This window comes from Ammodytes marinus (assembly GCF_949987685.1).
Source record: "Ammodytes marinus genome assembly, chromosome: 16".
Lineage (NCBI taxonomy): Eukaryota > Metazoa > Chordata > Actinopteri > Uranoscopiformes > Ammodytidae > Ammodytes > Ammodytes marinus.
Genome location: NC_137220.1, coordinates 2796786 through 2822252, shown reverse-complemented (window position 1 = coordinate 2822252; position 25467 = coordinate 2796786). Strand labels below are relative to the sequence as shown.

The 25467-nt window shown below is 39.8% G+C and overlaps 1 protein-coding gene across 1 annotated transcript; it reads left to right on the top strand.

Moving 5' to 3' along the window:
• Positions 1–1242: 1242 nt before the first annotated feature.
• On the top strand, positions 1243–24326 carry fus (FUS RNA binding protein; the record flags this gene model as incomplete). Its single annotated transcript, XM_080043990.1, has 15 exons — positions 1243–1255; positions 2055–2079; positions 2721–2911; positions 4452–4656; positions 5217–5443; positions 5909–6116; positions 10079–10113; positions 15700–15741; positions 16793–16902; positions 19081–19210; positions 19300–19401; positions 20304–20436; positions 20842–20939; positions 21936–22065; positions 23498–24326. 15 exons carry the CDS (start codon positions 1243–1245, stop codon positions 23535–23537), a joined length of 1689 nt encoding a protein of 562 aa, XP_079900116.1. The 3' UTR covers positions 23538–24326.
• Between the last annotated feature and the right edge of the window lie 1141 nt (positions 24327–25467).

Genomic DNA, 25467 nt, shown 5'->3' with positions numbered 1-25467 from the left:
CCTGCCTGCCTACCTGCCTGCCTGCCAGCCAATCACAAAACAGTATTCAGACAGACAATGGTATGACTGGATATGCAATGAGATTATCTAAACATTCTTTGGTGCAGCACCTAAAGCTTCAGATAATAACATGACAGCATGACAGGGGAACATTATTATCAGTGACATACTGTATATGATGTTACATAAGGACTGTTTAAAGCTGCTGCCGCCTGGGCCTACCAGACCATCGTACGAAGTGAAATGAAAATTGAGTAGGTAGGCAGGCGGTGCACAATAGACCTCATTTGTCAACATTTCAGAAATATTCAAAAACAGCACAAAATTTGCTATAAATTAGACCATTGGTATTTATCACAGATAATATTCAATCAATGAAAGTAGCCTATTTTCACTTTTTATGTGGCCCAAAACTAAAATTATTCACATTCACGTTAACTTCATTATGGGAAAGTGTCTGAGTAGGTGTTTGAGTAGGACTAGAGTGTTTCAATATAGTATAGTGGGTTATTCAATCTAAAAAATGCCTGATGCATTTTATGTCATCCAGAAAATGTATGTAGAACTATATGTGCTATCTATCTATCTATCTATCTATCTATCTATCTATCTATCTATCTATCTATCTATCTATCTATCTATCTATCTTTCTATCTATCTATCTATCTATCTATCTATCTATCTATCTATCTATCTATCTATCTATCTATCTATCTATCTATCTATCTATCTATCTATCTATCTATCTATCTATCTATCTATCTATCTATCTATCTATCTATCTATCTATCTATCTATCTATCTATCTATCTATCTATCTATCTATCTACCTACCTACCTACCTACCTACCTACCTACCTACCTACCTACCTACCTACCTACCTACCTACCTACCTACCTACCTACCTACCTACCTATCTATCTATCTATCTATCTATCTATCTATCTATCTATCTATCTATCTATCTATCTATCTATCTATCTATCTATCTATCTATCTATCTATCTATCTATCTATCTATCTATCTATCTATCTATCTATCTATCTATCTATCTATCTATCTATCTATCTGACATACCCATGCCGTTGCCGCTCCCTTGTGGTCACTGGAGGGACTGCAGTTTAAAGGGACACCGGTGCTTGTGCCTGCATCTTCTTCATCCCTAGCCTCTTCTTCCTCGACACAACACGCTCTTTGCCCGGTTCATATCACGGTTAGAGGCTCTTTAAGCTCCTTCGAAATGGCGTCCAACGGTGAGATAAAACAACAAACGTATCCCCAGACCTTAAACCTGTTTATTAAACCAAAGTTTATCAGTGACGTTTGGTTACCATGCTAGGTGGCTAATATTATGACATAACGGTACCGGTGAGGTGAATAGCTAGCGACATACAGCCGTTAATGTCAGTTTGTGTCTGTTATTAGCTAGCTGCTACATAAGATACCTGTTTGTATTAACGTTACTGCTTACATTTTATTTTCAAATGATTTTGTTAAAGCATAGAAGAAGCTCCTAGCATCGTTCATTTATTTAATATTAATTTATTCGACAGGGACAGGTGTTAAGGCGAGTTATGCCCCCCAGCTAAAGTGGAAACAACCAAATATTAAAATGGTTTTCAAGTCAAACTGCCGTCTAAAAACGATATAACCCTCTTTGTCATGTTAGTTTTTGATGATAAAAGATATGAGGTGTGTAGGAAGTGAAGAAATGTACAATATTTCCTTAACTTAATCCCTGAATATTTATTTATATATTACGTAGGTCGTAGCTGGCTAATAACTGACATTAACCACCATTAACGGCAATTTTTCACTAGCTAGTCACATAGGATATTCACAATTTTTATTTATTTAACCTTTATTTATCCAGGAAAGTCCCATTGAGATTTAAAACCCTCTTTTTCGAGGGAGTCTGGGCCATTACCTAATGGTTTTATCAGCTTACATTTATTCAAAGGGCTTTATCAAGGGCTGCATGAACGTTTTTTTTTTTTTTTTTAATTTTTTTAATTTTGCTCTCAAATATTAACCAATTTTCTTATTCCATAGATTATTCCCAATCGTCTGCCCAGGGGTAAGTAATGTCACGATTCACTCACTCAATCATAAATCAGTTTTGCAGCCATACTTGGGTCACTGGATGGATTTGCATGTTGGGTTGTTGGCGATTTATTACACATTACTTACTTGTTAATCTTTATTTAGGTTTTAAATGTATTGTACTTTCTATGTTGCTACATCAAAAGCTCATTGGCTTTAAATATCATGTTAACACCTAGAATTAAAAGGCAAATAATTGACAATTTCACATATGAATTCTCACTAGAATGAAGTTATAGAGGTCTGTAAAAAAATAAGAGACCAGACTGGATTTTTCTTCAATTTTCATCTCTTACATAACTTATTGAAAATGCTCTTAATGACAAAAATTTTTATGGAATTTGGTAGAAATGTTGTCAGTAGTTTATATCATGAAACCAGCATGTCCATTCTACTCAAACTGATGTGTTTAAATAGTAAAACAAGAGACACTGAACATTTGGAGTGGTCTCTTAATTTTTTCCAGAGCTGTACATTTAGGTTACAGCAGAGACAATTGTGTTTAATAAGTTAAATGTGTATATTCCAGAAAAGTTTAAATAAAAACTTACTATTAATGGATTTTTTAGTAATGTGTTGATGTCTGGTGTCTGATTTTTTTCCATGTTCTTGCAGCTATGGTGGCTATGGCGGTGGTGGTGGTGGAGGAGGGGGCGGTGCAGGCGGTGCTAACCCAGGCTACGGTCAGTCTTCTGGGCAGAACTACGGCCAGCAGGGAGGCTACGGAGGCTACAACCAGGGCTCTGACAGCAGCCCAGGCTCCTACAACCAGGGAGGATATGGCAGCTATGGTCAGCCACAGTCAGGTACACGGACAATATACTGTCGACAGGTCTCCCTTTTTCTTTTTTTTATACTTTATTTCGGGATTTTTTTTATTTATTTTTTAGGGACACAAACAGACAACTGAAAAAGTGAACACACAGACATGGACAACACACTGTCAACAGGTCTTCTTCATGCCGATTTCGTTTTAGGGCGCACTCTATACTAGGCGTGTGTACCGTGCCCTATTGTGATGGATGGCTAAAGTCTAGTTTTTCTGACTCATGTACGAGCACAAGCATAGATGGCAGTGCTGATGTCAATTTATACATGACTATTCCCCTTGACGGATGTTTTAGAAAACGGGCCTTTGCAAAAAGCAATGGTGCTTAGGCCTGGATCTTTAGGAGCAGTGCGAGTGCAGACCGGGCCTGGCAGGCAGGGAAGAGGGATGGGAGACAATCACGCCTAAGCACGGATCAACAGGGCCAAATGTGAGTGCGCCCTTAGGGCGCACTCACACTAGTGCCGTTTGCCTGTTCCGTGCTCAGCACGATTCAGCACGATTCCCCCCCCCCCCACTCCCCCCGCAGGCCCGTGCTCACACTGCTCGTGGCCTGGGCACACTTGCACCTTGCCTACGTCACCGTGCGCGTTTAGGATTTGGAGCTCCAAATCCTAAACGCTATACGACTGTTTGTGAATATTTTCATCCGGCCAAATTTGCATCAAATATTCCACTTCCACATTAGAGCAACGAGAATCCTTAAGCTATTGTTTTTTTTTAAATGTAGCCTTGACGTAATAGGTCGCGGTGGACAGTCTCATATTTGTGCAGCACGCTGTTTATTATTAATATAACGGCCCGTCATCAGATCAGACCATATGTATCCGGATGGTTTTGTACACATCGATCGCTCCATCAAATCCAAGTCAGAACTTTTTGTATGGGCAGAGATCGTTTTTTTAAGTGTCTTTATAAAGTTTCTTGTTAAACCTTAGTGTAGGCTACTGTTTCCTTATCACCGGGCCGCGGTGTGTTGTTTTGGGTGCGTCTCCACCGCCATGAGTAAATGCAGTTATGACAGCTGACGGGAGGAAAAAGAAAAAAAATCATCTGACGAACGTGAGTAAACACGAAAACCTTTTTGCTGTGCTTTCTGAGCCGACCTAATTAGCTCTCTCCCTCTTTTATTAGCCCACACCTAGGCTTACACACACGTTAATTCTCACACATTATAGCTACAAGTCCCAGTGTTGGGCAATTCTGGTGCCGACTAGTAAGGCAGCGGACGTTAACGGACAATGCATCCTTAATAAATTCACGTCAGGAACGCCGCCTGTGCGCTTGCTTGTGCGCGTGTCATCTCATTAGCATCTGTACTTTGGCCACGGCACACCTCTCCCAGGTGGCCGTGGCCAAGGGGCTGTTCCGTGCTGGAATACGGTTGGCGTGGTCACACTAGGCCAAACGTTCTAGACTTTAGTATGCTAATAAGCTTTGGCACGGGGCCGCGGCCCTAGTGTGAGTGGCCCCTTAGTTAACTTTAACCCTCCTTCCTTTCTCCTGTGTTCTCCCAGGAGGTTATGGTTCTCCCTCGTCCAACCCAGGCAGCGGTGGTGGTGCCGGCGGAGGTTATAATCAGTCCGGTCAGTCCTACGGCTCTGGAGGCTACAACAACAACAACAACAACAACCCGCCCTCCAACATGAGCTACAACCAGCAGTCATCTTTCTCTGGATACGGACAGCAGCAGCAACCGCCTTCTGCTGCTTCCTCTGCCGGGTTAGACACTATCAGCTGCTATACTTTATATATTTAATGACTGAAATAAGCCTTTCTCATACTTTAGTTATCTGTTGTATAGTCCCCAACCCTTAAACCTACAACTCCGTTATAGTCCAGGAAAGCGGCCTGGGTTTTGTCCTCCAAACATTGGTTTATGGTTTCCTAAGTTGCTGGTGTAAAGACAGGCAGAGGGTGCCACAAGACTTTTGTGAGAATTTTTAAGAAATCGTCGTTATAAAACCTGTTATAAATGCACTTATGGTAACTTTTCACCGCAGCTCACTTTCCTCATAGCACCAAGACAGGTGCACGCTAGTCGGATATAGCCACTGTCTTGAGTCACTGATGGAAGGGTCTAAAGGCTTTATCTTTTAGTGAAAGAAAAGTTTGGGAGCCTCTGCTTTAGTTTTATTTTTTTACCATTTGTATACCCATAGTGCAGATGTTCTTTATTATTTATTTTCCCTCCCAAATTGTTTATTAAGTTTTACAGGGTAATTCAAAGTTTGTTCTCTACTGTAGTATTTTACAGTTTATTTTCTACCATACTTGACCAGCTATGAAGGCGGCTCTCAGGCTCCGGGCTACAACCAGCCCCTGAGCGGAGGGCAGGGTGGAGGCGGGTACGGCAGCAGTGGAGCTCAGACCGGTGGGTACGGGGGTCAGCCATCCCAACATGGAGGAGGAGGAGGAGGGGGAGGGGGCCACTACAACCAGCCCCCCAGCTACAACGCTCCCCCTCCACAGAGCTACGGCCAGCAGAGCTCCTACGGACAGGGTGGAGGTGGAGGTAAAGCCTAGTGAAAGTGAACTACTAGATTATACATATGATTTTACACTTGCTGGCAGGTTTTGGACATCCACGATCAAAGGCCCACAGCTGAGAGTAATCGGCGCGCTTCTGTGAGTTTTTACATAAATTATTTTTATTACATTTTCTTTTTTTTTATACAAAACACACAATTATTATTATTTATTCATAGAAAATATTTATTTGTAGAGCAGATAGATTTGTAATGTTTGACCCTGTGTCTCCGATCATTCATGTAGTGTGCAAACCATAGCGACACAATCCACACGTTTACAAGGCAAAAAGATGCACAGCGACCCTACCACGTTTAAAGTGGTGTAGTGCCTGCCTGGCCTAATATAAGGGGTTGCTTTAAATGTCCATGTTTTGCTTATTTCTTCCGAATGAAAGAACTCAACAAGGGACAAAGCAGGTCTGATTCCCCCGACTCTCTCTCAGGCTATGGAGACGAAAGCCCGCCGCTGAGTGCCGACGGAGGTGGAGGGTATGGTGGATCTGACGGGGGTTATGGAGCTCCAGATGCCCGCGGAGGAAGGGCCCGAGGTGGGGGATTCGGAGGTCGCAGCGGGGGCGGTGGCGGTGGAGGATTTGATCGCGGGTTTGATCGAGGAGGAAGAGGTGGACCCAGAGGAAGAGGAGGAATGGGGTAAGTGTTCAAAAACCATCCAGTGTCCCATGTTTTTTTAATATGTTAAATATCTGCATTTTAAGACATTTTATGTATTGTGAATTTCTTTAGAACTTTACTAAGATTTGAAAAACAACTTCTACCTTCGGGTTCAAATTGTGACGTAGAGTCATACTTTTAGTACGACATTTGATAGACGCAAGCCAATCAGAGGTGGGCGCTACACTTCACCCCTGTGACATCCAGTGTCCATGTTATCAGCCCTGTATTAGTACTGTAGGTCTACTGGACCTGAACACAATCTGAATCTGAGTACAGTGATGCATGTAAATGTTCCTCACTGATGGTTACAAGTGGAAAAGAGTATAGGGGAATGAAAGAGGGAAGAATGAAATAGTAATGAAAAAGTAACGAAATAGGTACCTACGTTTAGTATCTACATACTAAAGCAAGTGAGAGGTGCGTCTGGGTGTCAGTATTTCACCTCCTATTGCTTTTAAATCCCAGAGATTCTTATATCACCAGAAAGCAACTGATACGTTTCCTTTTTACAGTGACGACTACACAAATCTCGGTTTCTTTTCAGAGCCGTTACCAAATATAGTCCTTCTATTAGCTGAACACATACCTGCATATTAAAAGTGCGTCTGTATTCAGATGCAGTGTAAATCCTGTGCTGCATCTGTGGGTATGTTGCTCGTTAGGGGTGGTCAATAACATAAAAATTGTTCTGATTCATTGCAAAATAACACCAAGGAAAGAAAAACTAATATTAATCCCAAAACTCTATTATTATGATTTCAAAAAAAGCTTCATCTGTATACGTTTTTTGCAAAAACATCAGGCTTTACTGTGTTAACTATTTCATTACCTGCATGTTCAAACACAAGATAATGTTCATGATAAAATGTCAATAGTGTGAACTAATGGGATGATCGCAAGTAAAGTAATTAAATTGCTGTCCATGCAATGAACTGTGCTTGCAAAAGAAAAGTAAAACAGAAGCTTTACCACCTCATTGTGGGACATTTGAAGCACATTTTGCTGAAAATTGTTAAACAACACAGTTAAATCATATCATAATGGGGGCGCCTTTAGCTCAGTCGGTAAGGCGTCCCCCTCCCGGGCCGGGCCCAGCAGCAGACCCGGGTTTGATTCCAGCCCGCGGTCGTCCTCTGCATGTCACTCCCCTCTCTGCCCCATTTCACCTCTGTCTCTCTGCACTATCAATAAAGCATAAAAATGCCCAAAAAATATCTAAAAAAAAAAAAAAAAAAAAATCATATCATCATGATGATCCTACTGGATGCAACACGGTTAACTTAAGAAAAAGCATCCTAAAGATTTGATCTCTTGACCTGTTTGATTAGAAGGCAGGAAAAGCCCAAAGCTCACAAAGGGAGACTGTATACAGTGTGTCTGAAACATGGACTCATGTGTCAGGCACAACATAAAGGCAGTGGTTCAAATGATGAGTTGAGCTGGTAAACTGGGTAAAAGTCAGAGGTGACATCATCATAAAGGGGGTGTGAAGTGTGAAGTTGAGGTCCCTGTGGCTGAACGCTCAGGAACAACGTCTCCAAAGATCAAATCATGATCAACACGACCAAAAGCTAAAGGGCACATGCGGTGTGTTACAATGAATACACGCTGTCTTATAAAGATGGTATGAAGCGCTAAAAACAAAATGAACCGGGTTTCACTGTGTTGTGTCCAGTGGCCACCAGATACGTGTGTCATTGGAAATATTTAACGCAAAAAAAGACAACAACTAACAAACCTTTTTTTTTTATTTCCATTTTTTTAACAAGAACAATACAACAACAAAACAACAATATAAATATACAAAAAATACTGACACAAAACAAACTATTTAAACTGAAATGCAACATGTAACCGTATGATGGTGGTTTATCATGGTGGTCTCCAAGTCTGTATTATAAGACCAGATAAGTCACCATAAATCCTTGTGCACTGCAGTCTCTCTCTGTGCAGAATCTGCAGTGCAAGTGTGATGGTCCAACAAAAACAAGCCACTCTGAGCTCTTATGCTCAAACAAAAGACTTCAAACGGAATATTTCTGGCACCAAGCTTTAAATAATTGCATCATTTGAAAACCTATAGTATGATCTTACTCAACACTCAACAATGCATTATGGCCAGTTCATAAACAACAATAATACTGAAAAGTGAATACAGTTTATTTTATTATTTATATATTATTATTTTAAAATAACATCGTCGTTGAATTGGTAATGAATGAAGCAGAAGCTGGTATGGTAAGTTGACGCTTTTGTATTTCGTTATAGAGGTTGCACAGTTTGTCATTCACTTCCTTGTAACCTTATAATGTGTCACATTAGTCTGATGTTTCATTGTAAGTTTGTTTTCATCTGTCATGGACTAAAATCCCCCAAATGAGTCATCACAGCTTCCTTTTAAAGTATGACATCACCTCCTGTGTTCAACAAAAGCATTGTTAAATCACGATACATTTTTATCTTTTGCACTACCAGTCCAAAGTGTTATTCACAGCCCCATTCTTTCAGTGTTAGTGCAATTCAAGCTGTTCATGTCCAGTGAAAGAGCAAAGGTAAAAGGTCAACTTGCCAGAGGTTAAAGAAAAAGTTTAGGTAACCAAGAATATAAATGATGTAAATGTCGTCTTTGTCTATAATAATTATATTAATACAAATAATGTCTTGGTTTTATATAGCACCTTTCAAGAAAACCCAAGGACACTTTACAAAAGTACAGGGGGATGAAAAGAAGGTAATAACACAAGCAAGGACTGAAAAAATAAATAAATGAATTAATGAAATTCAAAGCTGGTCACTAAATGGAAGTTGACAAAGTCAACTGAGGCCTTTTATAAGGTCTTTTTCAGGGAACAAAGAATTCACAAATTTTAGCTTTTCTACAGCAATGGAAGTAAATGAAGCCTTGAAAGTTGATGCAAGCTATTGGTCTAGGTGTTCCAACTTAAGCTGATTACTTCCAAACCCTCTGTCTGTATAAAGTGTTGGAAGAGACTGTGGCCATGTCCACACTAGGGCTGTCACTTAAATTTTTTTTTTTCAATTATTTGGTTAAGGGTTAAACCAAAGGCAGCCACAAATGCAAAATCACAATGAAAATGAAGTTATAAAAAAAACCTGGCCAAAATGCATCTAAGTCAAAAGCCAATATTTTTTTTTTTTTTGTCTAAACCAACTAAAATGTCAAGTGAAACCATGGCCCACACACACTAATAACTAGACAATACATTCCCATCGCCTGCCTCTCTCACCTGTTACCACCACCTTCCCAACCAGCCCTCACTGTGTCATACTCTGCTTTAATCAAATCTTTGAATCTTCTCCTATAGGCTTTTACCTTCTCTCCAGGCTGGCTTTCTACTCTTAAGCCATTATACTGTATGGGGAAAGAGTCTACAAGTCAGACAGTTACCATAATAGTCGTCTTGTAGCTGTAGGAAAGAACGGTTTACAAGAAATATACTTATGATCTGGGGAAGAAATTAGAAGAAAAAAAAACTCAAATAAACACCTGTTTTTTTCCCGATTTGCTGAAATTTGTGTAAAGAGTTAGGGTTGCCTGAGACCTAAACACATCCACCCAGGGACCAAAGGTGTTAATGGTTTGGTTGGTTAATTCACACAAAACCAAGTGAAATGGAAGCATACAAGTCAATTAAAGACTTGACAGATCTTAGGGGTAAAATGGCAAGTATCAGCCACAAGGTCTTTAAAACTGGCATCTTGTTCTCCAGGGGGATTCAAGAGACTTTGAACAAGGTTACGTTACGTAGGGGTTCAAGGGTTCAAGTGCCAAATGAAGAGGGGTGGGTGTTATGGAGAGACAGAGAGAGAGAGAGAGAGCGAGAGAGAGAGAGTGAAGGTTACCCACAACCCATTGAGAGAAATCGCTGTCAGCACCAGCCTTCAATGTGTGTCGTTTCTCTCTTCCTCCTCATCAGAATGGGCGATCGTGGAGGATTCAATAAGTTTGGTGGTAAGTGACAAAAAAAAAAGGTTTTAGTTTGAAGAGTCAAAGCTCAAACAGAAATATATGGTGATGTAAGTGTGTCGTTCTGAAGTGACCAAATGAATACAGAGGAGTGTAAGCACCTGCAGAGGAAAGCATGATAATGTGCAGGGTGCGATTTGTAAAAAAATAATAAAAAATTGTCAGAAAAAAACATGACAAAACAAATTGGTGTTTGGTGTTTTGTCCTCCCAACGGAGCCTCCTAGGCAACTGCCTGGAAGGCAGCGTTGGGAGGACAACAGTTAAGGTTAGGGTTAGAGTTGGAGTTAGTGCCTTCCAGGCAGCTCCAGGCAGCTCTGCCTCCGAGGCTCCGTTGGAGGACAAAACACTATCGAGAAAACAAATTTGCCAGAAAAATAACCGTAGGGAAGTGTTTGAGGCCTGACCAGCTGGGAAGAGGCCTTGGTGAAGACCCAGGACTAGGTGGAGAGATGATATCTCCACACTGGCCTGGGAACGCCTCGGGATCCCCCAGTCAGAGCTGGTTGATGTGGGCCGAGAAAGAGAAGTTTGGGGTCCCATGCTGGAGCTGTTGAAATAACACAACATGTCGGTGTCATCTCTATAATCTCACAAACGTGACAGAGAACATTTCTATGGAGCCCGGGAGGTGACGTGGCGATTTGCCAAAGTGTATGCATGCTTTACTTCAGCACAGTTAAGTCAGGGGTGCGCACGGTTTAAAAAAAACTACTTCCATGTCACCTCCTGGGTTAGTAGATTTCTGATTCTATCGTTGTTTGACCTTTAGACTGTTCACCCGTTAAAACACTTTACTTAGATATAGATTTTGAATAGTTTAATTTTAGGTTTTTAGTCCCCACCGGCAAAAAGAAATAACATAGCAGATTGCACCCTGCAGCACAATGAGGTTTCCAACTGTTGTGTAATAAAACTTGAACATGACAAACATTTTACGATTTTTTAGTAATTCAACTCTGAAATAAGCTCCTAAACGTAGAGTGTGAGGTTTATGTTTCTCTGGCACAGGTAAGAACACCTTCACTGTGGTTAAGTGATAGTATATGTCCAGCAGAGGGAGATAAATGTCACATTATGGCTTCACATCTTTGGTGTTGGAGTTCAATAGTGTTTGAATTTGATTGATGGGTGTTCAGAACTAAAGCCTGGTCTGTAGTGTTTCATGGGGTAGCGTGTCAAAACCTCTAAAAAAAAATGAGATAAAAGTGTCAACAGGTAAGTTATGGTTGAGATGACGCAGGTTGTGTGTCAGACGGGAATGGCTGAAATAACCTTTATGTGCTTAAGGCTTTGCCTCCTAACAGAAGGGCTGTTATACTTACTGTTATACTACAAGGAAGTTTGGGTTTATTCTCAGATACGAGAAGTTGACGGGAAAAAAACTGGTTCTATTGCTGGGAACTGGGAAATGTTATCTAGTACCAGTAATGTGATACGGTGCGTTCAATGTGTACCGTAAATGTAAGGATTGTTAGTGGTTTCCCAGAACAATAACTTTCTCCATCTAGACTCCCTCTATTGTACGGCTAAACCCCGTCCAAACATTGTTAATCAAACATTTGTTTTTTTTGTTCATAGTTTTGCCACTGAAGGCTTCCTCTCAGCTCTGTAGTGGGGAAGAAGAGATACTTCACATTTACTTGACATTTTTCAGCTTGTAGCTTGTTGCTTTTATTGAGTTATGGATTTTTGTTCAAAATCATAAAAAAGTGAAAGCAGGTGCACTAGCATCTGTGACATTTACAGTAGTTATTTATATGGTGATAAAATGAAGTGTTTCACCATCAGAGGTAAAGTGTATGTTTGTTTTCCTACAATATATATGTCATTAGTACTGTTAATTAATGGAAGTTCAGGTGCAGTTATAAAACTAAATTGTTTTTTTTTAAGTTGGTAATTTGTGTAAGGTGGTACACAAGGCTGTAATGAACCATATAGCACTTCTGGAGAACAAAAAAGAACAAAAAAATATACAAAAATGCATTAAACGTGCATTGGAACTGTTTTGATAAATGAACTCAAAAGTGTCACCACGGAATTTTCAACTCCTTCATAACTCCTTTCCAAAGTAAATATTTGAATTGACATTGCAAGAGCTGCGCAGAGAAATACATATCTTCACTATAAAAAAAATATTAAATTAAATCAATTAAAAGCCACAATGGCTGCTTCTTAAATGTGACCAGGATGAATCAAGTTGTACAGTAGGTTAATGCAGAGGCAACAACTGTAGGTGGTGACAAGAGACCGGATCACACTATGGATGTATTGTATTTTGGTGGAGGAATACTTTAGCAATGTGCAAAGGATTACATTTTATTATTTGGTCGATTAATTGAACATTTTTAAACCTCTTTTGTCCATGATATTAAACCAGACCAAAATTGGCAAACTGTCCACAAACAAGAAATAACTAAACAGAAAATCCCTGGTCCAGCTAGCTTTAGATTCACAGATGCCCATGTGCTTGAAGTAGGCAGATGATGTACTGAGTTCGACATCCAAATGGTCTGAGCAAAGACGTTTTTATTTGAGTCTAAAGCCGGGAACACACCGCACTGGCCGCCTGCGGCGGTTGGCCGCGTGAACGCAGGAGGCTCGCCGCTTGGTCATATTGGGCCATGTTCACCACAGCCGCCGCGGCCAACCGCCGCCTCTTCGTAGGCGGCGGTTGGCCGCGTGACCGCAAGAGGCTCGCCGCTTGATCATATTGGGCCATATATTCCTGACGCCGACGCCGAGATCAGACCCGTCACACTTACGGTGCAACAACAACAATAACATGGTCCAGCTGTGCCAAAAAATACAGATGTAGGTTCACTGTGTAACCAGCGGCAGTCTTGTCACAAATATCATTAAAACAGCCTGAACATGCACCCCGATCGCAAATACACACACATTAACAGCAATTCAGCAACATACTAAACACATTAACAACAGCAGTGTGTGCTCAGCAGCACAAATAAAGGCAGACATCAGCCTACCTGAAAGTGAAAGTGTGCCGGCTGACGGAGGACAACACCGGTGCTTCGCTGTACTATATTGGAATTCCACACGGACACTGCCGTCAAGTTTGGGTTCATATTATCCTCAGGAACAGCACACAGCTGGGTGAGTTTCACTATGCTAACCGGCGCTATTGGCTAAAGTACAACCAACAGCTAAACAGATGCAAAATACACATATTTGCAGAATGTATTGGAAGCCCAATGTCCTCACTCCACACGCCCACCTCGTCTTGGTCTTGCAGACCACCGGGCAATCTCAACGCTGATTGGCTGTGGAGGCGCGCCGCAGAAAAAGATGAACATTTTCATCTTTTTCTGCAGCGCCGTGTTCGCCGCACAAGCCTTCGATTCACGCTCCTTCGATGACGCAATTTCTACACGCCGCAAATGGCCGCGCTCCCGATTCATGCGCCTCTCAAGAGACGCCGATTATTGGGTGGACCCGCGGCCGCGCGCTAGTACATTGACTTTGTATGTAATCTCGCCGCGCGGCCAGTGCGGTGTGTTCGCAGCTTAAATGTGTTGGTTACAGAGGCGTTTGCCTGAGTGTAGAAGATTGAATAGTCTATTGCCGGGGTGGTGAGGATTCCTCATTATCCTACTGACTATGGTTTTGCACTTTGATGGAGAATAAGTCCTGCAAAGTGGTGTCCATGCAGCCGATTGTCCACCACTGTCTGTAGGGCTGACCAGAGCAGTTCCCACATCATTTGATCTGGGCTCCTGTTAGGACAATTAACTTTAGCACCAAAAGTAAAAAGGTCTCTATTCCTACATTAAATAAAAACATTAACCTCACATCACATCACATACATTTTTATTTGTTTAAATACTGAAATAGGGGCATATAACTTGCAAATGTTTTCTTAAGGAACACCTACAGTTTTTCTAGTTGCGGTGTCATGCATTTGTTCAAATTATCACTGAAAACAAAAATACACAAATAAAATTCTTTACAATTCCTGACATTGTGAAAACCCATCCAAGTTAGAAAGACATTTCTAAGTAGTCAATCTGTTAGATACAGTTGTTCTACATATAATAATATAACCAATCACTTGGTCCTGAGTGAAGGGCAGACTTGAAACCTGAAATTGAGATGTAGGGGCTGAGTCTTACAGTTGCCACTGACAACTGTACTGTACCCATTAGTCATGGTGACAATGGCAAGGTCAAGGAAGAGTTGTGTTGCAATGTTTTCCTTTTCTTTTAATCTTCAAAAGGATCACTGTTCTGTAATGAGTCATTGAGCTGTTGCCAAGATGAGCGCTTCCTTGTCTCTTTATTCAGTGACATTCTTCAATCACCTGATAGTGATTGATAACCTGCGTGTTACTGTCGAAAAAAAGGGTTCGGCTGGTCGCAAAGTTATTTTTACCAAACGTGTTGATCAAAGGGGTTTGGCTTTCTCTGGAGACAACGCAGAGATTGTTTTGAAGGAAGGGGGCGTAATATGCAGTGGTAGGGGCTCTGGTTAAATCAAGCTGCTCTCATGATGTAGCATTCAGTCCATCAAAAAGGTGACAGGACTTAACACAGAAAAGAATTTCCAAGTATGTCGGTCTTCAACTTTCACTGTTGGGAAGTTGGTTATATGATTGGGTTAACGTGGTTGTACTTGACAAAACACTTTCGAAATCTCTCAACTTCTGAATGACAAACGTGGTGTTTTTAATCCCCAAATGTATGTTGGGACAGTTTCAAAGAATGGATTCCCTTGTGTGAAAACTAAAATAGACAAAGGAATGTTGACTGACTTTAATGACATGGATTATCATGTCAGTTGAAGGTGTTCATTCACTCATAAAAAGTACACAAAAGGAATTGTGTTGGAACTTGGTGTGAAGAGCTGGTAATGTTTGTGTGAGAGGAAATCATTCATAGTGTATCAGGAAATGCATCAACGCAAATGCATCATGAAAATCAAGATTTGGACCTGTGTGTCTCCGCGTCTGTGTCATATGAATATTTATCTCTACATTACTTATTGAAAATGCTCTAAATGACAATATTTTTATTGTGTATTTGGTAGAAATGGTGTCAGTATATATATCGTTTATATTATAAAATCAAAATGTTAATTTTACTTGAATATATGCCTCTAAAGAGTAAAACAAGAGACACTGCCGGAGCTATATATAGTTGTGTTGTTGGATCTAAAAATAGCTGAACCAATGAAAAAGATAACAGTGAGAAAGAATGGTGGTTGTTTCCAACGCACAGTATCAACTTTTGGGACAGTTTCTCAATAAGATCCGCATTCTTGTTTTGTACTTTAAGATATTATCAGTTACTTATTGTCCTCTGTCTACTAGTCATGTGAATCTCTGTGGTAAGAAAGATGTCAATAAACAATGACACAATAGTAAGACAGGCTGGTAAGGAAATAAATAAAACAATCTGTCTATCATACTTTATCTCCACATACATTGTGACTAAAAACTTAAAACTGGTCGAACGTAAAAACGATATGAATAATTGTTGGTATATATCTGAGGTGCAAATGTATCAAAAATCACTTGTTCTTTTCCACAACTAATTTCTGCTTTTTCCCTCTGAAGGACCGAGAGACCTAGGACATGGACATGGGGGACCTGGCTTCAGTAAGTTTATTTTTGTGTGTGTTGTCAGAAAAACTAAAAAACTGATTATAACTAGTAGCCTTAAATGTTGTCGTCTGTCATTTTAATGCATTTTTGGCTCCTGTCTTGAAGTCCTAATGCTTGTCCTTTCTGTGATTTTATAAATGGAGCAGCTGCGATTAAAGACCAGTTGAAGACTTTCTCTGAGAATAAAGTAATGTCATATCGTATCTTATGGTAGGGTAGCTGTTCCCACTGGCCACTTACAGTATGTCCTCTACAACTACTGGCTTTATTTTCACAGGTATTTTTGTGAACAGGCAATACCGTGAGAACACAGAATGAATGGACTTTCTGTCCACACACTCACATATTTGTAAAATCTTTCCGTTCATACAAGATGGCTAAAAAATCCAACTTAGACGCTGCCAAGAGTATTCCACACCAACAGGTGGCGCTATAACCATGTTTGCCAATCACAAGGCTGGTCACTAAGGTCAGAACCTATACTATACTATCTAACCTATACTATCTATGCTTAGAACCAGCTGGATTTTGGACATTTTGGTCTTAATGTCAATGTTGTATCTTCATGTAATTGCAGTCACCTGAGAACAATCATCTGATGTTACAAGACTAAATCTGGGCACATACCGTGATGTCACACTATTTTACAGTTACGAAATACCCATGTTCGTGTGGACACACATGGCCTTTATGTCAATCAGTTATGCTATAATAGGTCAGAAAAGGACCTACAGGGGTGCTCCGGTGGCGTAGTGGATAGAGCGCGTACCATATTTGCTCCAGCCTTCATTGCAGTGGTCGCGGGTTCAAATCCAAACCGTGGGCCTTTACTGCAGGTCATTCCCCCCTCTCTCTCTCTCTCTCTCTCTCTCTCTCTCTCTCTCTGTCTCTGTCTCCCCATTTCAACTCTGTACTGTCTAATAAAGCTTGTAAATAAATGCCAACAAAACAAATTGAAATAAAAAAGAAATGGAGCTACAGAGTGATAGGTGAACATTAGGGTTGTGTTGCTTTTGTAACATCATACTCTGTTCTCTTCCCACAGTGACAGACCAGGATAACGCTGATAACAACACCATCTTTGTCCAAGGCCTGGGAGACGAATACACTGTGGAATCAGTGGCAGACTTCTTTAAGCAGATTGGGATCATAAAGGTAGCTCTAACGTTTATTGATTAATGTACTGCTGCGTATAGGTACGGTGGCCATTCAGTTGTATTTTAATCTTTGTGTATTTCATGCCCCTGTAAAGTAGGGGAGAACGGGGTAATATGACACGGGTTGGTTGTCACAATTGTTATATCTCGGAACCAGAAGGCGCTGTCTGTGAAATTTTGGTATGTAAATATCCAGAATTGGGATCAGAGGTCACCTACATAGTCTTCCTTGGAGTTAGACTGCTGAATTTGAGGTGAGAGGACTGTTTGTGTTTTTCATGTCAAATTGAAAATATTTAGCTCCTCAGTATTTTTCTTCTACACAATGGGTTTATAACAAAACATTTGTTACCCATAACAAGTGTGAAGGGTAAACTATAGTTTAGATTGTGGTTAGCAAGCAAAGTAGTTGTCAGATGGTTGTTGGCCTTGATGCTAGCAAGAAATTCAAGTTGGGGTTGGTCGTCACATTTTTGGGGGGGTTGGTTGTCACATGTTATCCAAAGGCTACAGCCAGAAAAGGAACCCAATAGAAAAAAAACAAAATAAATTGTCAAGCTGTATCCCCACTGACACCCCAGAGAAGGAAAGAATAAATAACCCAGTGCATCCCAAACTAGACCAGTTGCCAAGGCTACAGTAAGTTATGTAGGCGTATTTGTCAACTTGACAATGCAATTACATTTTCAAATTTAGTTCTACTTTCTTTCCTTCTTTTTAAGATTATTCCCATTAAGATAACATTGTGACAAACAACCCCATAGTGAGTGACATCCAACCCCTTGATGGGGTTGGTTGTCACAATGTGTAAGGGTGTCTTTGATGATTAATTTCTTCTTTATTACAATAAGATAGAAAAAGTGAGGGGTACACATTTCAAGCCAACACCTTAACCCATTGATGACGGCTGCTGCGCGATGCCACATTGTATCTCCTGCCTGATGCTGCATGACGCAGCATTGTTACTTTATCTAATTTTCATGGCATGCGCAGCATAGAATGCACTGTCATTGGTTCAAATACACATGACGTGGGTTTTGTTGATTTTTTAAGACCACGTGACCACCCAAAAGTTGTGTGGTTTGCCGAAAATCACGTCAATCAAAAAAAAAAATAATAAAAAAAATACGCCGGCTGTGTCGGCGATAGTGTATTACAGAACAGTTTGGTGCGCAGAATCAAGGTCTACTATAGACTACTGACGAAAATCACACAACACATTGCATCTATTTATTAACAATATTTAATAATTTATGCTATATTTTGCTGCTCCAACTCAAATTCAGCCCAGCCAGGCGATGGTTAAATTTCAGTTTCGTTTTCATCTCCGTGGTATACAGCCGTTTGGACCAGCTGATCGGCTCCCGACAGCGAGAGTCATTCTGCGTTCCAGTTGTACTGGGAAGTCTGATTTATGGTGCCAATGATAACTTATCTCAATTATAAAATAAAGCTATCTCCTCCTTCCTATATCTGTCTATCTTTATCCCTCCACTGCACACTCAGTCACTACTATTCATGCTAAAATGAAGCAGGATTATAACCTCATTTAGCACATAGTTTTTAAATATTTTATATTATTTATTCTTTTTTTTTCTCCCCCATCTAATTTTGACGATTTTTAGAAAAATGTGTTGGTTTGTAAGCGCTCAGGGAGCATGTTTAAATAAAACGTGTGAACCTTAACTTTTAAATGTATTTTATTTCATGTTTCTATGTGCTACACAGGCTTAGATATTAAGGTTTTGGTAGACTTGACAATTCGTACTATTTTTTTAGAAAACCCTCAGGCATTAAGGACATGCATCCTAGATTGCCATAGTCATCAATGGGTTAAGCTTCAATTTAATGTAGGAATGACTATTGAAAGATGTTTAGGTGATGAGCAATTCTCACTAGAGTAAAAAGTGTGCCTACTTACCCCGTTCTCCCCTACTTTGAATGGCAATGTGTCTGAATTAAAATAAACTTGCCTTGCATAAAATAACAAAAAAACTTGCTGAATTAATCTTTTTGAAAGTACAAAATCTGATTTTCACAGCATGACCTCCTGACCCAAACATCTCCCCGTATTTGGACACCTTTTTGAAGCCAGTTCATTAACTTGTTTATTTTACTTTTTAGTGTCTCTAAATTACTGTCCGATCATTGTCTTGTTCCTTTACTGTCCTCTTAGATCAACAAGAAGACGGGTCTCCCCATGATCAACCTCTACACAGAGAGAGACTCAGGGAAACTGAAGGGGGAAGCCACCGTTTCCTTTGACGACCCCCCCTCTGCTAAGGCCGCCATCGACTGGTTTGATGGTGAGTTAATTAGTTTTCTTAAAGCTCATAATGTTCATGTTGCTTGTTCAGCTCCTAATGATCTGTATATTTCTATCTTTCCTCCACAGGTAAAGAATTCAATGGAAACCCCATCAAAGTGTCTTTTGCCACTCGCAGAGCCGACTTTGGAGGCCGAGGCGCCATGAGGGGCGGCAGGGTTGGACGAGGGGGTGAGGACAGTTTTTATTATGTTTCTATATATATACTGTATATCAGGGCTATTCAATTAGTTTTGAATGGGGGCCGGTTGGTAGAAATTATCCAAAATGAGGGTCCCGGAAAAAAATGCCTAAAATTGATGAGCATCACATCAATAGCTACATACTGTATACTGTAAAACACTACAACGACATAGGAGTGCATATATTGTCTTTATTTTATCAAATAGAGTTCACCAGCTTATCAAAACAAATCCCTATTTGATTAACGGCTGCCTGTTGTTTAAGTGTTTAACAATCTTATCAGTTCAGGAAAACATAATAGGTTAACTCTTCAACAGCTTATCAAAATACATAGAAATAAATGTACTCTAAGTGCAACAGCTTATCAAAATACATAGAAATAAATGTACTCTAAGTGCAACTGTCAAATTTAGCAATATAATAACAAGATAACGTAAATTCCTTTTGACGGCACAATTTTTTTGTAGAGGCTGTTTAACTCTTTGTGATTATGACCCTCTGCCCGCTCTGTAGTTATGGAAATCCGAATGTGCTGGAAACTTGTCCTCCGTGAGAAGAAAGGGAAATACTTTTTTGAATTGCAAATTCAGCTTTAACACTTAAGTTATTTGCATTTAACTGCAGGGTACATCCGGTCTTAAATAACCCTTAGCCGGCCGAACATCAGCTGATGCACACAGCCAAAGGCAGACCCATGTTATGCTTTCAGCAGATTGTATGAGCATGCAGAACCTGTGCTAAAAAAAATCTAAATCTTATTTCTATATGCAATTTAACTTTAACTTAAAGGGCACAGACACATGTTTACTGCTAGTAAAAGGCCGCCGCCTTACCAGTCACATGTGTTTGTACTAACAGAAGATGTGACGTGTTTGGTTTCCTCTCCTCAGCTCCGATGGGTCGTGGTGGATTCGGAGGGGGCGGTCGAGGAGGCGGTTTCCCAGGAGGCAACGGGGGCGGAGGAGGAGGAGGAGGAGGAGGAGGAGGAGAACAGAGAGCCGGAGACTGGAAGTGTTCAAACCCGTGAGTCAGGATTCGGTCATCACTTATGGATAGAATTAATAGAATTAATGTTCAAATATCTATTTTTAAGCCCTCGTCTTTGTCATGAAAAAAAGGTCGCTGAAGAATTTTTTTTAACATAGTTTTCATTGTCAAAATTAACACTGCCACAAGGTCTATTTTTATATATAATATTTACTTTTTTTGTCAACTTTTATTAAATGTTTACACACTCTATATAATGTTCATAATACATAATACAACTTTTTTACTTTGGTATAATGGAAAACATACATATTGATCTCAAACAAAATATATAAGTTTAGATAAAAAATAACAAATTATTATGTATAAAACTAAAATGCATTAGAGATATACAGTATTAAGGTTATTGATTATTGTCCCTTTTTTCTCATTTGTCCTCAGAGAATGTGGGAACCTGAACTTCTCGTGGCGTAACGAGTGTAACCAATGCAAAGACCCCAAACCTGACGACGCTGATGAGATGCCTCCAATGGAAAGAGGTTCGACTATACTGCACTATTTATATCATACTCCACTTGACATGTTAAAAAAAAAGTTTTTTATTTGATGTTGATATTTATAATGCAGGTAATGTGAGACACTGCAGGGGAATAGGGGAACATTTTAAAACCGAAATATATACAGACGCAAACTGACAACTGCATCATTTATATCATACTCCACTTGACATGTTAAAAAAAAAATCATTATGGAAAGTTTAGTTGATGTAAATACTATAGAAGTTGAGAGTTTTAGTTCAGAGTATTAGGAGAAATATACAGACGCAAACAGACAAGGTTTAGTCAAATAAACACCTACAGTAAATGTACATTCTGGACTTTTTTATTTATACTCCTATGAAGACAGACATGTTATGGAAGCAAAATAGACAAAAATCTCACAATTGACCAGTGCTTGAAAAAACACTTTCTACAGGGGAATTAGTTATTAAACGTTTTACTGCACTTTCTCTGATAGTAGCGATCAGATGAGTAAGCTATTAAGCTATCAATGACAAAGAGATTATTGACTAAACAGGAAAGTGTTTACTTTTCCATTGATAGTAATGACGCACCACGACTTTACGTGCAAATATTTCACTTATGTGAGTCATCCAAAAAAAATGTGTTGTTGAACAATGTGTTGTAAAATCTAACCACAGGGTCAAATATCTGAAGGTGAAGCACTCTTGTCAGCTGTTTACAAATTGTAACCAAAGTGCTTCAGACTTTGTCAAGCCCTCGGAGCCATATATGGCAATCATTTCAGATGAGGCTTTTCCTTCATTTTTCATTTTTTAATTAAATTTCTATAGGCGATATATTTTATTATGATTATTAGATAATTTTTTTTTGTAGTAGTAGTAATTATTTGATTTGTGTTTTTTTGAGACGATGTAAGTGTTTGTTGGATTGTGTGTTGTTTGGGGGAAGAAAGACAATTAACATATTGTGAAAAAAAAAAAGTGCTTATTTGTTGTTTTTTTGTGTCTACAGGAGGTTTCGGAGGGGAGCGGCGTGGGGGGTTTGATCGCGGCGGCTTCAGGGGCCGAGGGGGCGACCGAGGCGGGTTCAGAGGCAGAGGAGGAGAGAGAGGAGGATTCTGTCCTGGGAAGATGGACACAAGGTCAGACACACTCGAACACACACACCACACAGAGGCATCGGAGCTTTTCTATGGTTGAAGCTGTTCATAAGAGTTTCCACATCATACATCATACATACAGTACATAACACATGTAGATTTAAGGATAGGTTCACATTTTTTCAACACAGTATTTAAACAATGCTTTTGTAGAATCAAACCATTCTTGGTTGTTGTAATCATTCCCCCATTTTAAGAATCTGGTCTTAATATGGCTTTAATGTCAGTGATCAGGGAGGGAAAATACCAAAAAGTTCATGTGATGCTAATCTGAGGCTTCAGTAATAGCCCTAGTAATTAGTGCCCTATTTAAATCTGTGTATTAACCCGTTGGCTAATAGGACTTCCACACTTAGCCTGAGGTCAAACAAGTAATTTGAGTGGCAGAAAGTGTGACCTTTTTTTTCACCTTAATAGCACATGAGCCCCTACCTTTCTTTTTATCTAAAGTGGCCCCTCGGTGGGACACTTCCACTGTTACAATTGTAGCTCCTGTCTTTGTTTTGTGAGAATACATAGGCGTCAAAATTACGGCTCATTTAAAAAGATATTGATCACCAAGTTAAAGTTGTTCTGGTTGGTCAGGATAATCTCACCCCAGCCCCTCACTTGAAGCAGTTCTTGGTTCTACACCAGTAAAGAGTTAATGCCGCTTTCAAACCAGTTTTCCTGCTAAAAAGACATGCTGTGGAAACACAAAGAAATAGTTCACTTTTGTGCACCGGCTCCTCAAAAACTGCATCAGAAGAAAAGGGATATTTGAGGAGGTCCACTTTTCTTCATTCTTCACCCCTGCCCCATAGAGAGACAGAGCAGTCCCCTCGTGGTGAGTAAAGTCAAAGAGATTCTGCCAAATGTTTAACGTAAAGTATAAGACTTATGGATGTGACCGAGACTTAACCCAGAAGCCAAAAACGTTTCCACTGTGTTGTTTTAAAGATAATTTTTTGGCATTTTCAAGCTTTATTAGACAGTACAGAGTTGAAATGGGGAGACAGAGAGAGAGAGAGAGAGAGAGAGAGAGAGAGAGAGAGGGGGGATGACCTGCAGTAAAGGTCCATAAGTCGGATTTGAACCCGCGACCACTGTAAAGAAGCCAGAGCCAATATGGTACGCACTCTATCCACTACACCACCGGAGCGCCACGACACTGTGTTGTTTTAAATCAAACCTTCTCTCAGCACTGGGAGGAAGAAATTGGTCAACGCCTGAATGTCCCTGACAGATCCATCAACATATCATTTGTTTAAAACCTCAACTGTCCAAACACACACACACACACACACACACACACACACACACACACACACACACACACACACACACACACACACACACACTTACCTGTTTGTCCTGTAGCTGCTTCTCATAGGTCGGATGTTGATGGTGTAACCAATGTGTTGTTATTTTACAGGGGTGACCGCAGACAGGAGCGGCGAGGACGTCCCTACTGAAAGGACAAACTCTGTCCCACATCAATACAAAGACCAGTGTTCCCCCCCCCCCTCCCCTCCATCCATAAGGGGCCCGGCCGATACCTTTTATATTACTATGCTGCCCTTTCATCCTCAGTGTGTAGAAAAATGTGACTATCCCTGTGTTTTGTGTTTACGCTTGTTCTTGTCAGTCAGTCCTTTCACGTCGACCCCCACACTCCCTTACTGTTCAAGGTCCGTTTGAAGAAAAACTACATTTCTGTTAAAGTCTTGAGTTGATATAAATATCCATCCGTCCTAAAAAAATGGAATCCGTGTATCAACCATTCAATCCATATCTGTTTTGAAATTTAAAAAAACGAGTGACCTGTTTTTTTTTGATCAACTTTTCCTTTACTTTATACATTATATTTCACAAAAATCACACCTTACAACAACAACAAAAAATGTTAAACACTATTTATGACCAGGATATCAAGTATTGCATAGTGGCCTAAATGTTGTGTTTGAGAAATAAAAATGTGCAATTTAGCGTTCATGTGGTTGGGATTCTATGACCCGGAGGCTGGATTTAAGGTTTTCTGATGCTATTATTAATAGATGATTTGTACAGTTATTATCTGGATAATTCCTCTGTTACTGGTGAGGTGGATCTAGAGACCAACAGTGTTCAAAAATCTGTAAAAAACAAACATGTTTTTTCATTTTCGGTTTCTTGTTTTTTTTCAGAACATATATGGATTGAACGGATGGATTGAACGGAAGATACACACATTATTGTGACATTTTACTCCGTCACTAGATTATTGGCACCTTCCCTGGAAATCTTTCTAACTTAACAAACATACACAGCATTGGTATGTTGTGCTGGGAGAACATGTTTTTAAATCTAATTTCCACCTGATGTTGATGACATTTAAATTACAGCCGTGGGCCAAAGAATTAGGTATTTGTTTTGTTTTGATTTCATTAACATTGTGATATGGCAAATGTTTGAATAATATTATTTTATCACTGAATTGCTGCACACATCTGGCACTTGTTCAATGTAACTATTATTTATTTGTGTATCTTGTTGAATATCCATGTGCAAATAAACATAAAAAAAATGTATTGAAAAGAGTTTGGAAGATTCTGTATCCTTTGGCAAAGTCATTGCATATCTCAAATCTCAAAGTCTGCCTGCCTGCTACTATGTAGATATCAAAGGCTCATTCTAAGGTTATAAAAAAAAAATATATATATATATTTTCAAGAAAGAATACACAAATTTATTTGAATTTTATTTACGTTGTACAAAAAAAATGAAAAAGGCACTCTTAACACACTGTACCTTTAAAACTATAGCTAAAAGGGGCGACCAGGGGCCCAAAACAACTGCTTTTATCGCTTAACTGGTATGTCTAAACTATTTTCACCCATCTAAGCAAATTAAAGCTAGCTTGACTTTCAGCATTTGCTTCACATGTTTAAAACTGTTGACATTGTTGAAACCGCAGCAGCTGCATAGAACGTCATATTAAAAAAATTCCCTCAGAATCAATTTGCACATTGCTCCAAGAATGCACGTCTGTCAACAAGCATCACACATGAATCTAGGTCAAACTGAGCATTCACCACACTATTAAACTCCACAGTCACTACCGAGAAAAGCCAATTATAAGGCCGACGGTTACTGGTTGAATCAGCACCTCGGGCAGTTTGTCTTCTGAAACATGGATGACTCATTTGAATTAATACCACAAAAATCTTTCATTGTTTAGTGAATCGTCCTGTTGTGCCATATCCGCACGTCGCACACACTCTCAACTGTTAGGAAACTTAGGTGGCTTACAGCTAGGAATGTGTGCTGAAAGTTCCCCAGCTCAGGATTTTAAGCCATGAATTGATGAACTTGCATCTAATAAAAGCTGTCCGTTTTCTGAGGGCTGTAAATAGGCCAATCTAT